General features: G+C 43.7%; 1 protein-coding gene across 2 annotated transcripts in view; it reads right to left on the bottom strand.

The window, feature by feature from the left end:
* Positions 1-9,783: 9,783 nt before the first annotated feature.
* The window catches only part of SLK (STE20 like kinase), a 66,423-nt gene continuing 61,867 nt past the window's right edge, over positions 9,784-14,339 (bottom strand). Inside the window, exons 17-18 of one of the 2 annotated variants that reach the window (XM_074959406.1) lie at positions 12,741-12,854; positions 9,784-12,259 (exon numbers count right to left, since the gene is read on the bottom strand). In XM_074959406.1, the coding sequence (XP_074815507.1) occupies positions 12,113-12,259; positions 12,741-12,854 (261 nt within the window). In that variant the 3' untranslated portion in view covers positions 9,784-12,112. The remainder of the gene's footprint in view (positions 12,260-12,740; positions 12,855-14,339) is intronic. The other variant, XM_074959405.1, reaches the window with a different exon arrangement.

Raw genomic sequence — 14,339 nt, forward strand, 5'->3', positions numbered from 1 at the left:
GAACCCGTGTTGCCAGATGTCCTGTTTTCCATCGAATGCCGCGTCAAAAAGGGAGCCTGGCAGTGCCGGTCAGCACCATCGATCAGGCGGTGAAAAGTCCGGGTGGAGGTGCTGCTGGGCTAAGGCAGGCTAGTCCCTATCTGTCCTGGCTCCGCAGCCAGCAGGTCTGGCTCCTTGGCGGGGGGGCCACAGGGCTCTATGTGCTGCCCCCCCCCCCCCGCAAGCACCAGAACTGTGACCAATGGGAGCTTGGGGGGGGGGGGGGGGGCGCGGTGCCTGCAGGCAAGAGCAGCACGCAGATCCTCATGGACGCCCCCACCTAGGAGCCGGACCTGCTGCTGGCTGCTTCCGGGGTGCAGTGCGGAGCCAGGACAGACAGGGAGCCTGCCTTAGTCCTGCTGCACCGCTGACCTGGAGCCACCCGAGGTAAACCCAAGCCCCAACACCCTGCCCCAGCCCTGAGCCCCCCCGAAAACCCAGAGCCCTCTCCTGCACCCCAAACTCCTCATCCTCAGCCCCACTCCAGAGCCTGCACCCCAGAGCCCATACCCCCAACCTCCTGCCTCAACCTGCAGGCCCTTTCCACGCTCCGAATCCCTTGGCCCCACCTGCCCAGCCTGCAGCCACCTCTTGCACCCCAAACCCCTCATCCCCCAGCCCTGAGCCCACACCCTCAAACAGAGCCCTCACCCCCTGCCCCAGGCCGGAGCCCCCTCCCACACCCTGAACCCCTCATTTCTAGCTGCACCCCAGAGCCTGCACCCCCCAGTTAGAGCCCTCACCCTCCCCCCCACGCCCCCAACCCCCTGCCCCAGCCCAGTGAAAGTGAGTGAGGGTGGGGGAGAGTGAGCCCCCAAGGGCGGGGCTACGGTGGTCAGTTTTGTTCGATTAGAAAGTTGGCAACCTTACCTGGAGCCGGGTACCAGCTGTGACTAACACGTCCCCCGTGGCGTTTGGGGGGGGGTGGGGTTTTTTGGCCAGCACCTTGGGCATTCCGCCTGGTTTCCCCTCGTTGACCACTAGAGGTTGCTGCAACACGGCCCTGAGCGGGGCAGAGCCGCCGCCGTTGAGCCCCCGCGGCTGGGGAGCCAGGCCGCTGCCGCTGCCCTCCAGTACGGCGAGCACCGGCGGTAGGCGCTTGGCGCGGGCCACGTCCCACCGGGGCAGCCCCTCCCTGCTCTGCAGGCCAGAGGCCGGGGAGCAGGAGAGCCGGGTGCTGGGGCCTTCTGGGGGGATGAGGGGGTTGCCTCAGTCCTGCAGGGGGGGATGTGGGGGTTGCTTGGGGACTGAGTGAGTTGCCTCAGGCCTATGGGAAGGAATGTGGGGTTTACTGGAGGGGGGGGGGGGGATGTGGGCCTGCTGGTGGGATAAGGGGCTAGAGGGGAATGCTGGGCCATGCTGGAGTGGGGGGCTGTTGCTGAGGGGGCTGCACTTTGGCCATGGAATGGGATCAAAACTTGGGGAAACTCCCTCAGGAAGCTTGAGACAGCCCAGGGGCTGCACGAGGGGAAGTGGGGTGTCCAAGTAGGGAGGAAGAGTGGGGTGGGTGCTCCTGTTTGTGTTTCTTTTCAGGTTGAATTTTGCGGCGAGACGTGCAGTCAGTCAGGCCCTTGGGGGAGGTATGTGTTCAACTTCTGTGGCGTTTAGACATCAGGATCAGTCCCCAAAACCCTAATTATTTTAAGTCTCATGATTTTTAAGCAATTCACATGATTTTGAGGGATTTGTCTTATGATTTTTAATGAGGTGGTTTGCAATAATTGTGTGCGCGCACGTGTGTGTAGGTGTAGGAACCGCCCTTGACACTTTTTGGATGCCTCAGGACATTGTCTGCAGAGCTTCTCATCTGTAGATCATTGGTTATTAATCGAGCCCAGCTCAGTAGGAGTTTGCATGTAATGGAAGTTTGGTGGGCCCTCTATGACATGAGTTTGGTGGGTCTCTCTGCTCCAGCTTTCACAAAACAAAGTGCAAAGCCTACTGGTTAGTATCGTCAGACTCACCAGCAAGCCCAAGAACCACATGGGCCATGGCGATTGCCTGAAGCTGGAGGGCCTGTTGCTGTGGATTAATTCCCAGGCTAAAGCATGCTGACAGGGCAGGGTGTGGGCATCTTGCTCTGCTTCTGTAGTGGAGCTCAACAGGGGCCTTCGTTTACCAGCACCGTGGTGGGGCTGTCTTTTACCATCAATAAATCCACACTACTGTTTAAAGCTAAAGTTTGTTTCTATACAAATTATTTGTAAATATGCAAACTAGCTCATGAAATAATTTGCATAATATCACAAAGGGAGCTGCGCAAAATTTGTGCTGTGGGCACTGATGTTGCTGTATAAAATCCAAACAGATAATGGAGCTAGCCCCCTCTGTCATGGAACTGTGACCAATCTGCAGGCAGGGTAACTTATAAAATGTCACCTAATTGTTTTGAAAACTTTCCATGCATCTAACTCATTCAGACAGCACTAGCACTTGATACAATCTTTGTTTTTGCTCATGCAGAAGTATGTGTCGGTCAACACTGTGTTTGATTGTATCTACAGAAGAATTATTGCAATATTCTACAGGTAGCCATGGAATCAAATTACTTTAAAAAAAAACCTGTGATGAAAACCACCACATCCCCACATCCTTCACATAAGGCAAAAATAACTTGCTTTGCAGTTACATAAAACATTCAACAAAAATTGTGATGAGACAATGTTATGTTTCATGGGCTCCTTGATATATGCGGTGCCCTTTGTGCCTTTTATTTATCATAGACAAGCACAGTTTGCTTAACTTTCTTGGCAGACATAGTGAAATAAATGTTTGTATCAATTCAAGTTCCTGATTTTTCAACCTCAGTCTCCACTTTCTGGTAGTATTAAAAATAGATGGAAGTCCAGATTTTTTTTAATAATATTTTCTCTGGAAATATTTTCTATCAGTCCAAACTGATGTCATCCTCCAAAATTCTGCTCATCTGTCAGGTAGACTGACCAATAATCAAGGCTTTTTGCACATACGCATGCTATTCTTCCATAGGGGCCCAGGACAATACTTTGCCTATGTCCCCAGGAAAAGAAAGCAGCAGAAAGAGGCCCTTCACTTGTCTTGGGCGATCTGCAAAATGACAAGGGGCTGGGTCCCAGTGTTAGAAATCAGACACACAAAAGATCTCAGGACAGCCAGGCCACCCCTCTAATGTTTCATACAATTTGATATTCTCCACTTTTTGAGCAGTTTAATTTTAATTAAGTATGATGACAGTGTTTCCATCACTGCCCTGGGTAGATTATGAACTCTCATTGGTGGATATGGTTTACAAAACCTACATCTGCAGAAACCAAAAAACCCACAACTCCACCAAAATAGCCAGTTGGTTTGATAATCAGCTAAGAGAGAAGCTTTAATTAGGACTTGACAAATATAGATGAGAGCGCTGTGACTATGATAGCATAGGCAAGTTATGTGTGCTATGCTATATCCTTCTGCTTCAAACACAGTGGGTTCTTAGGTAGCATTATGTAGGTGCCTGTAGGTGAGAGCCTTTTCAGTGGGTCCTTATTGTGATTACTCAAAGAAGGCTTTCCACTTCATCTCGTTGGATCCAAGAAATGGTATTATGCATAAATATGCAATTGTTCTAGAAATTGACAATAGATCACCAAAAATGTTCTCCACAGGCAGGGAGCAGGGATGCCAGAAGAAGAGAAGAATTAAGTGTTGGCGAAAATGGAAGAATTGTGCTTTGGTGAGCACACTGGCATTAACTCTCTTGAGCTTAAAGTCTGAGCATAATTGGCCAAATCCTCTGCAGGAATGAATATATTGACTGCAATAGAGTTACACCTGTAGAGAATTTGGCTCAGCCTAGCCTCTTGACTGTTGGATTTTAACCTAGTTACTGTGCAGAAGAGTTAGGGTGATCCAGTCAGTATCACCCACTTTGTTCTCTTACTTGTCAGTGGCTGAAACCTAGACCATTAACACAACTGTAGAAAAATGAAGACCTCACTGTAGAAATTCTAGGAATGAGGTTACAGAACATAGTTTGGGCCTTACCGCTGGATGGTTACTTGATTTAACCTTTCTTTGCAAAGTGTTTGCTGGGTGCCTATTTCCTAAAAAACTATCATGACTCTGGTTCTGAGCTTGTAGTCCATTTCTCACTTGACAAGGCAGGGAGAATATGTTTCCATCTTTCTTTTTGTATGGATCCGTGCCATATATTAGCAGTTATCACTACCCTCACTAACTCTGGCAGAGCTGTAAGGTCTGAAAATGAAACCCTTTGTGTCCAGAAACAGACAAATAGGATTCTACTGGGCCCTATTTCTCTGGTTGTCTTTCATAAGACTTTGAGGAATAAGTGGGGAGAGGCATCCAGAGCATGTCTATGGACTCTCTGGCCTTGTTCTCAAAGCTGTTGCAAAATTCTGATGTTTAAAAATAGGGCAAAGAGGAAATGTGTCTGGACTTATCAAGTTTTGGAAGTTTCTTACTGCCATTCCCCTTCTCCCATCAGAGTCTCTGGCTGACTGAGGGCAGAGCTCAGGGTACGTCAGATGGGAATTGCTCAATGTGCCAGATGTCGGTCTGCCCGTAAATGAATTTTTAGAGACTGTCCAGTGTAGGGTGAATTTCAGGGTCACCTTGAGCATGTTATAACTGCTGTTTTTCTTCAGGAATTTGGGCCTACACTACGACACCCTCTCTAGCAGGAAGATTTTTCCCCTAGCAGCATCTGTAGGGTCGGCCTGGGTGCCCCCTGGAGTTGCACCATCATGGCACCCAATATAGAGCCCTGCTAGCCCGCCACTCCCTCAGTTCCTTCTTGCCAGCTACTCCAGCAGAGGGGTAGGTGGGAGGGTAATGGAATGGACATGAACAACACATCTTGAAGAACAACAGTTACAAGAAGGTGAGTAACCATTTTTTCTTCTTCGAGTGCTTGTTCATGTCAGTTTCAAATCAGGTGACTCACAAGCCGAAGTTCAGGAGGCGGGGTTGGAGTCGTCCCCTGATTGGAGCATGGCTCGTCTGAAGGCCACATCGTCTCTGGCCTGCTGTGTAACTGCAGAGGGTGCGGTAAAAGTGTGGTTGGAGAACCACATCGCTGCTCTGCAGATTTCCTGAGTAGGGATCTGTGCCAGGAACGCTGTTGTTGAAGTCTGCATCCTGGTGGAGTGTGCAGTGATTGGAACCCCTGCCAGCTTGTAGCATTCGCGGATGCAGGATGTGATCCATGACGAAACGCGTTGTGACAACATGGGTAGGCCTTTCATTCTGTCTGCCACTGCCACGAATAGCTGGACCGATTTTCTGAATGGCTTCATTCTCTCGATGTAGAAAGCTAGCACCCTGCGGACCTCTAGTGAGTGAAGTCTCTGCTCCCGGCCCCTAGAATGCGACTTAGGGTAGAACACCAAGAGAAAGATGTCCTGGTTAATGCGAAACTGTAATACAACCTTCGGGAGGAAAGCAGGAGGAGGCCTGAGCTGCACCTTGTCCTTATAGAACATGGTGTAAGGGGGCTCTGAGGTTAGGGCCTTGAGTTCAGACACCCTCCTGGCTGAGATTATCGCCACCAGGACCGCCAACTTGTAAGAGGTATAGCAGGGAGCACATCGCCAAGGACTCAAAAGGTGGTCCCATGAGTCTAGAAAGGACCAGGTTGAGGTCCCAGACTGACGGGCATTAGGGTATAGGCTGTTGAGCCCTTTTAAGAATCGGCTGACCATGGGGTTAGCAAACACAGAGAGGCCCTCCTCACCCGGGTGAAAGGCCGAGATGGCAGCTAAGTGCATCCTTATTGATGACAATGAAAACCCCTGCTGCTTCAGATGGAGGAGGTAGTCCAGAATAAGTGGCACTGAGGCTAGTGTCGGGGACGAATGGTGCTGTGCTGACCAGATTGAAAATCTCTTCCACTTCGCAAGGTATGTGGCTCTGGTACAGGGATTTCTGCTGCCAAGAAGGACCTGTCTAACCCGATCTGAACAGGAAAGCTCCATCGGGTTCCACCATGGAGCTTCCACACCATGAGGTGAAGCAACACAAGGTTTGGATGTTGAAGATGACTGTGATCTTGTGTCAGAAGGTCCAGGAAGAGCGGCAGGGTGATTGGGGCTTCCACGGACATGTCTAGGAGAAATGTGTGTCAGGAAAGAGTTAAAATGTAGCTAACAGCTAAGACAAAAACCGCAGAACAAGCAGGAATGTTTCAATAAGCATTCAGTAGCAAGGACATGGACAACTGTGAACAATTGATAAGCTTATATGGTCAATGCCCACCCAGTAACTCAGCTCGTAGAACAATGCTAACCCTCCCTTCACAGCCCACCAGATATCTGTAAGCACTCATCCCTACCCCCCACCCCACCTCTTTCCCCCGCAAGGTAGCCATAGATGCTTGATTCAATAGGATGCCCTCTATACGTATGTACTGTTCTTAGTTATATCTTTGTTTAGGGTTCTCTCTTGACTTGTAACGTCTGTCTCTGTATGTACAGATAAATGCAAATGAATTGATAAGAGAATGTATATAACTGGCCACTATGGCACCATATTTTTGCAGCTGCTTGTCAGTCTTCCCTGTATGGTAAATAAACCCCCTTCAGCGTTGTCTGTGCTTGCCTGATTCTTGGGAAAAAGATTCTTTTTCCTAACAGTTTTGGCGCAGCGAGCAGGGTGTGATCGGGAATCCTCAGAGAGTTTCTCACAACCAGGGATAGAGGTGAGTACCTTTTTACTTACCACCTCTAGCCCACACCTTGGTTTGGGACTTCCCAAGGCACCCCTCCACGCCCCTTTTTAAAATGAACCACATATAGGATGCACAGGCAAGAGGACTGAACGGGACTGTGTTTGTGGCCAAGTACTGAGCACTAGAATGTGTGTTGCAGTAAACTGAGTACAAGGGTGTGCTCAGTCAGTCTCCTCTGAAGCTCCGCTTAAGTGGGTTTCAGGAAGCTGGGACACAATGTCTTATGAATTGCCCCAGAATGCGTCAACAATACCCTCCACAGGGGGAGGACTCATTGGCATGCCCCAGGGTGCACCAGTTTATCTCCCATTCCTGATCCCAGGGAAAACGTCTGCTTAGTTTGTCCGTGGTGGTATTCAGGGCCCCGGGAAGATAGGCGGCTGATATCCGGATGTTATTTGTGAGGCACCAATTGCAGAGCTTCATGGCTTCTGTGCAAAGCGAATGAGATCAAGCCCCTCCCTGCCTGTTGACATAGAACATGCATCCAGTGTTGTCTGTCATTATCTGAACATGTTGGTTCTGAATAAATGGGAGGAAGTGATGGCAGGCATTGCATATGGCTAAAAATATCCATGACCATTATGCGTGATGTACCATCAAGAAAAGCCTGAAGTACAGTTCAAAATTTTCAAACTTGGGTTCCTAAAATTAGGCACCCCAAAAAATTATCTGGTTCTCAGAGGTAATGAGCACCCCCAAAATCACTGGGAACTGGGGTTACTCAGCACATCTGGAAATCAGGCCATCCAGTCAGGTATCTAGATACAGATTTAAAAGCCTTTGCTTTAGATATCAAAGTTTGGAAATGTGGGCCTTTCTGTGTTGAAGCTGTCAAAATCTTGGCTTTTTTCCCCACAACTTCTGAGGGAGAACTAGCTGAAACCATCAGTATGACTTGCCATCATAAACATAAGTTCCTGGTGGAAGTAGTTTCAGGCACTTTCCTTGTTAAGGGATAAATGTTAAGTAAAAGAGTAGGATTTTCCGACAAATCTCTATAGTACTGGGATGGAATCCTTTGAGCCTCTAGAGACATTTCTTATTTGCCAGGGATATTGAGATTTGGGAGACAAGATATCAAACTCTTCCTGTATAATTTGGGGGTGGCATTATTTTAAAAACACTTGGCTGAAGAAAACTGATACAAGAACAGTACATACGTGAGGAAAAGATACTTCATGCTTCCTTGAACCATAGGAAAAGGGATTTTTAGTTTTTTGGTGAAACACTTGACTAAACAGACAATTCCTCCTCAAGCATAAAGGCCTGATGCATACTTTGAAATGATAATCAGCTTTCAAAGACTGCTGTAAAAAATCACTTTGAGTGGCCCCAACCGTCACCCATTTCCAGACTGTTGATATCAAAGTAATACAGCCTCACCTGAATTTAATTTCTGCTTATTCTGAGTTTTCTACAAGAAAATCTTTAAAACAAAATTAGGACATCCCTGGCCCCACATGACAAAGCAGTTGTGCTCAATCTTTTTGTAATAACCTCAGTTATGTGATGTTTTAATACAATAGAATGAAATTTCCTGGCAAGGCCACTGCGCAAGAAAAGCATCTCTCCTTGGCAAAGATACATTTCCTCAGGCATATCCATTTTACGATGGGTGTGCTTTCAGGGTGACTGAGAGGGACAGCAGGAAGCTTAGAGAACAAAATATTTTTTAAAATTGCTTGTGTATATGAAATTACACTCTGAGGGGAAAAGAAGAAAGTCAGGGGGTGAAATTCTGGCTCCACTGAAGTCAATGGCAAAACTGACATGGACTGCAGTGGGGCTCAAATATCACCATTTCTATGTCCTCTGTGATCTGAAGAACATTTTACTTTAAGGAGGCCGCTACGGTTCTGGGTAGGAGACCCAGGCTTTGGGTGAAGAACCTTCTACAATAAGTACAGCAGAATCCAGATTATCCAACGATCTCAGGTGTCCCACCTGCAACATTCAACTAACAAAGGCTCTGACTCTGCAAACATTTGAACACATTAGTAACTTTATGCTGCAAGTATGAGTTGAACTCATGCATGTTTACAGGGTCAAGTCTCAAGGGAGCCAAGTAAGGTGGTATTGAAGCCTGCTTTCAGGGTCCAGGAAGACAGACCTAATGGTCTGACTCTGCCAAAGGCAACAAGAGTCAGGCCTGGAGCTATACAGAGCTGAGGTGCACAAGAAGTGCAGTCCTGTGATGTGCAGATGATCTGTGGCACTGGAATTTCAGCTGATTCTCAAGGGAAATTTCCAGTCTTTGGATTGGAGTTTTAAGATGGATTCAGAGTGGAAGTTTTCCTGTACTTGCACTTTAGCAGAGTGTCAACACCACATTCATTTCCCACAGCAATACTGAAGAGAGTACAAAAAAGTCTGAAATTTAGCAGCCCTCATGAGAAGAAGCAACATCTGACACTAATTCAGAAGCCTCAATCTCTGCTGGGGAAGGAGACACTGGTGGGACTAAGTGTACTTCTTAAGTAAGTGAGGATCTGTTGTAAATAGAAGAGGCCAACTGAAATGTTCAGTTGCAGGTCATAAATTTGTACCCCATTTTGTGCTTTGCCCTGCTGGTATTGATCATGCGGTGGAAAATAAAGGTGAGCAAGTGCAGATTGTGACCACGCTGTTTAGGGGGAAATGAGATTTTATCAGACCAAATTCAGTGAGAAAAGCAATTGTTTCATCTGGAAAATAAGTGAGATCAGGCTTCATTCTGAATTTAAATGTGTCATGAGCAAAGGCATCAAAACAATCTTGTACATCTCTTCATGTTCCATAATCTTCAAAAAAGCAATTTTATAAGCCTAAGTACATAAACAATGATTTTACCCTAGATTTTATTACCAAATGGTAATTTTAAATCAGATATCATTTATCAAGACATTTCAAACTACTGCAGCTATTTAAAGAATGCAGTATGACTGGAAATACTCTAAATCCAACTCTGACCGAACACTGAATGAGGCTTCAGCTGCTACATTCCCTTCCTGTATCCTTTTAATGAATTCATTTGTGACCTTTCTGAAGGGATAAGGTTACAGAGGTTGGTGACGAAGGTGGTGGAAGTCAAATAAAAAGTCTTACAGATGCAGAACAATATATATAGTGTGTCATAAAATATATTAGCAAATGATCATTTAAACCTCCAAAATATTAGAGTGAGAGGAGAAAATACATACTCTGCCTGCGAAGTTATTAAACATTTTGAATGAGCTGAACACAGTTTAGAGGGGGAAAATTTGCCTGACCCCTTCACAAAAAATAGATCACTAACAATGTATTTTGCAAAAAACAGTTTTTCACACAGATGTCCTGTTGACTACAGTGATATAAACACTATTTAATATATTTAGTACTAGTCATTTTATAAAGGTGTAGCTTAAAAAGTAAAGGCCTTCAAAGACATTTTTCACCCTAGAATTTTGGAATAAACATATTAAAGAATTTTGCATATAGCAACATATTACATTCTAGTATGATATGGTATGTGAATTTACAACCAGTACACAATACATATTTATATAATGAAATGCCAGAAATTAAGGCTAGCTATAAAGTAATTTTCAGAGTAAGTTATACTTATCAAAAATGTTACAAAATTTAAATCAAAACATGCATTTCTCAACTGTATTTACTGTGCTGTCAATTTAAACTGTCTGCATTAACAAGCTAAAAGTTCAGCATCCAAGATTTCAACCAAGCCCATTTAAAATTCTACATTAATTTATAACCAGTTCCTTCACATGCGTCAACACTGTTCCCGTGAAATGAACATTATATGTTCACCAGTCAGATGTTTGATGCAAGCTAGCAAACAAAAATAAAGGAACTTTTACAAAGAGACTAAAAGATCACGCCTCAAATGACAGAAAGCAAACATTATTTTACAAATTTAACTTTGGCATACCAATGTACAGTTTATAATACTGTCTTGATATGACTCAAATTCTAAACCATCAACGAGTGCACTTTTCTTTAATACAGTTACATTCCCACCAGCTACATGATAAACATTTCAGATTTTTCTTCCCACTGCAAATCAGTCAAGTAAATAATCTACAGTACACCTCTGAAACTGAAAAATAAAAATCTTAACACGTTAATTACTACGTGGCAAAAAAAACAACAACCCAAACACACGCATATTTTTAAAGTAGTTTGTCTACATATTCAACTTAAATCCTTCCACGAAATAAACTGACTAAAACAAAAATTTCAAAACACTTCTTTTCAGATCAGATTTCGGCAACTAGTTTATAAATATGACCAGTCACTTCCACTTCTCTGATGGAGTTTCAAATGAACAGACTTTGGTAAGAAGAGAAGGATCCACCTACCCAGTCCAAGTATGTTAGAGAAACAATGTGCAAAGTGCACATTAGGTTCTGAAAATACATTCTACAGTTTTTATTTCAGTCTGTAGAAGTAAACACCGCTCATGTGTAAGGAAAACAACAACTTGTGCATTTTGAAGTTAGCAGGTTTTCACCTTTACATATTTTAGTGCAAAATATTTTAGGGTGAGGACTTGTGACCAAAACGGCAGTAGCAGCAGGATTTTTTTTTTTAAATTTTTTTTTTTTTTTTTTTTACAGCAACATCAATGCGAAGAAGGGTTTTTTAAGAACAATAAGAGACTACCCTATTGCAAAGAACAATATATTTGAGTGTTTCAGGCACTGGATTAATGAAACTAGCACCCCATTTCATCCTGGATTTTAATGGACAAAACATGTAATGGAGGTTTGGTTGCTTTAGTTATGATGCCAGAGGCTTTTTTAAAACCTTTTAAAGGCATATGCTGTAACTAAATATGTTGAGCATAAGACTTTTTTTCTTCAAATTCAACAGTGTGGTTTGAAGAAATAGTTTCTGCCCTAGTTATGAATGACTTGCTCAATGACACAAAACTTTTAACCTCTTTACAGCACAGTTTCAATTGTGAAATTCTGTGGTGGAGAAATCAGACAGTCAAAAAAAGAAGCAATATTATATTGTTTACATGATGATTTGTGTAACAGTTTCTTTTTTGTGGTGATTATATCTAATATTTTAAGCTTATTTTCTTAATGTCAAAATAGTAGATAACATTTTCTGAGACTGATTTATAAAAAAAGAATTCTTCTTGAAACATCTGAACGACGACATCATATTACCATTACAGACCAATGTCTGTTCTTCTATTTAGTTTTCTCCCAGTCAGAAACAAAAAGGAAAAAACTTGACAATGACACTGTTGATTGTCTCCACCGAAACTTAAAAGCACAGAGGTCCTTTGATGTAGTTTGTAGGTTCTACCACGGCAGAAGCTGAAGATATGAGCATTCCAAATAGGAAAATCTACAGAAGTTCCTAGAGTTACGATCCAGTGGAGTGCAGGCTAGGGATTGGATAGAATTTGGAAATCCGGCTCTGTGTTGAAGGGTTAAGGCATTCAGACTCTCCAGTCATTTTAAAGAAAACTTCCTGTTCTTGAAGTTTTCTAGCAAATTCCTCTTCCAGTGTCTAAAAACAACAGATTAACACAGGTGTATATTGTGAAGTACAAAGAAATCCACGATACCAACATGTTATTTGCCCAACCTTCATACAACAGACCACAAAAAATCATGCACTAATATAAAATTGAGCATACAGAGGCTTTATAGTCTACTACTTAGGTTGGTCTGTATCTGTAGGACAGTTTGTCCATAGCTATAGCTATGTTTAAGGGTCCCATTTATTTTTTACGCACATACATGTGTGCACACACTCTAGGAGATGTTAAAAGGTGGATAACTTGCAAGCCTCTCCTGTCTGCCTCCCTTGTATCTATTGTGGCTTCTAGATAAGGTGATGCTCTACTGAATTTTTTGTACATTAGTTTCACTGTTTTGCTGGGATGAATTTTTTTTGTACTGTCCAATTTGTAACCATCCAGTTTCAGAGTCTGAGGCATCATTTATCTTCTGGACCCATCTTTTGCTTATAAACTGTCCTGGGTTACCTTTTTTCTTGGTCTTAGTTTCTCTCTCCATTCCTTCAGTTCTAGGCTATGCTCTTCATCTAACTCTTTTAGTTTCTGAGTCTCATGTTCAACCAGTAGATGGCATTTTTCATTCTGAAAATAAGATAGATAATCCTTAAATAAAACTAATTCAGATTAGACAATAAACCATTTGTACAGTAACATATGTTGTCCTAATTATTTTAAATCAGCTTACATTGTATAATGTGATGTGAATTATAACATAATGCACTCTTATCAAGAGCTGATGTTTCCAACAGAACCAGTGGTTTTGTGTTATAAAATATGGCATAATCAGAAATATTGTGAAAAGTGTTTCATTGGTGTAGAAGATAACGTCACTCAACACTGTATGTGTGTTATTGGCTAATCTATTCAGTGTCACACAGTGCATGCTCTGTCTAGTCAAGGCAGTTTTGTAGGATTCAGTTTAAGAGCTTATTACATTAGAAAGTTATGCTTGCAACCATTTCATCCCTTGATTCCAATAGTTGAGGCTGACTGACAAATCAAAGGGGATATGTCTTTACGGAGGGAGCCTCAGGATCACCACTATACAGAGGTAAACAGCAACAAACCACAGGAGAGAATGGGTCCACCTTCAGCAAGATATTTATGCACATGCCTAACTTTAAATAGATGAATAGTCCCATCAAAGCAAAAGGGAACGGAACTGCTTAAAAGGTAGGCATGTGCTTAAGTACCTTGCTGAAGCAAGACTTTAGTTATAAACACTTGCCAAAGGCTATCTACGGGTTCAATCCTAGCTGAGCTCAGTCTAAGACCTGAATGGGGAAGAATGGGGAACACAGATGGCTGATGGTGCACCACCCTTAAGTCATCATCTTGATCCTGAAGCCAGCTGGGGGCCAAATTATCCCCTGCTACAGCGCAGAGCAACCTTAGGGCAGCTCTAACTTACACCCAGCTGAAATGGCCCCCAATGGTCTGTTCCTACAGTGAGGGCTCACTGAAGCACATCAGTGCTGTGGCCATGCCCACTTCCACAGGGTGCTGTGAAAGAGAGTGATGTAGCACCAGCTTCCTTGGCTCTATGCCACTGGGGGATTTCCCCACTACAAGGGGAATAATCGGCTGGTCACTTAACTCCTGCTTTAAATCTGCCTTATGTCACTGGAGCAGAAGAAAACAAACTTAATGGGGAACAGGATCTGGCTCATGGTGTGTAGCAGCAAGTTTTACAACTTACAGGTCATGAAAGGACCAAAAACTGAGGCCTGTATTACTGAAAACTTAGTTATGTTCCAGAACTGCAGATGTAGTCAGCAACCTGCCCTTTGCAAGACAGACTTCATTACATGTGGTACTATAGACCTGGTCTTATGGTGAGGTACTGACACCATTCAGAGCAACTGAAAATTCAAACAACAGAAGATGGAGCTACTTTTCTGTTTTGAATATGGATTAAAAAAAAAACAACACATTAAAAAGAAATGTTGCCAAAGGAAAGTAGCAGTTAAAACAAAGGTTGGTAAGCACTCTACAAGTTAATGTTCCCTTACGGTTCATATTCTCTCTCTCTCTCTCTCTGTGTGTGTATCGATTTATCCTTAACTG

The sequence above is a fragment of the Natator depressus genome, chromosome 7 (genome assembly GCF_965152275.1).
Source record: "Natator depressus isolate rNatDep1 chromosome 7, rNatDep2.hap1, whole genome shotgun sequence".
NCBI lineage: Eukaryota > Metazoa > Chordata > Testudines > Cheloniidae > Natator > Natator depressus.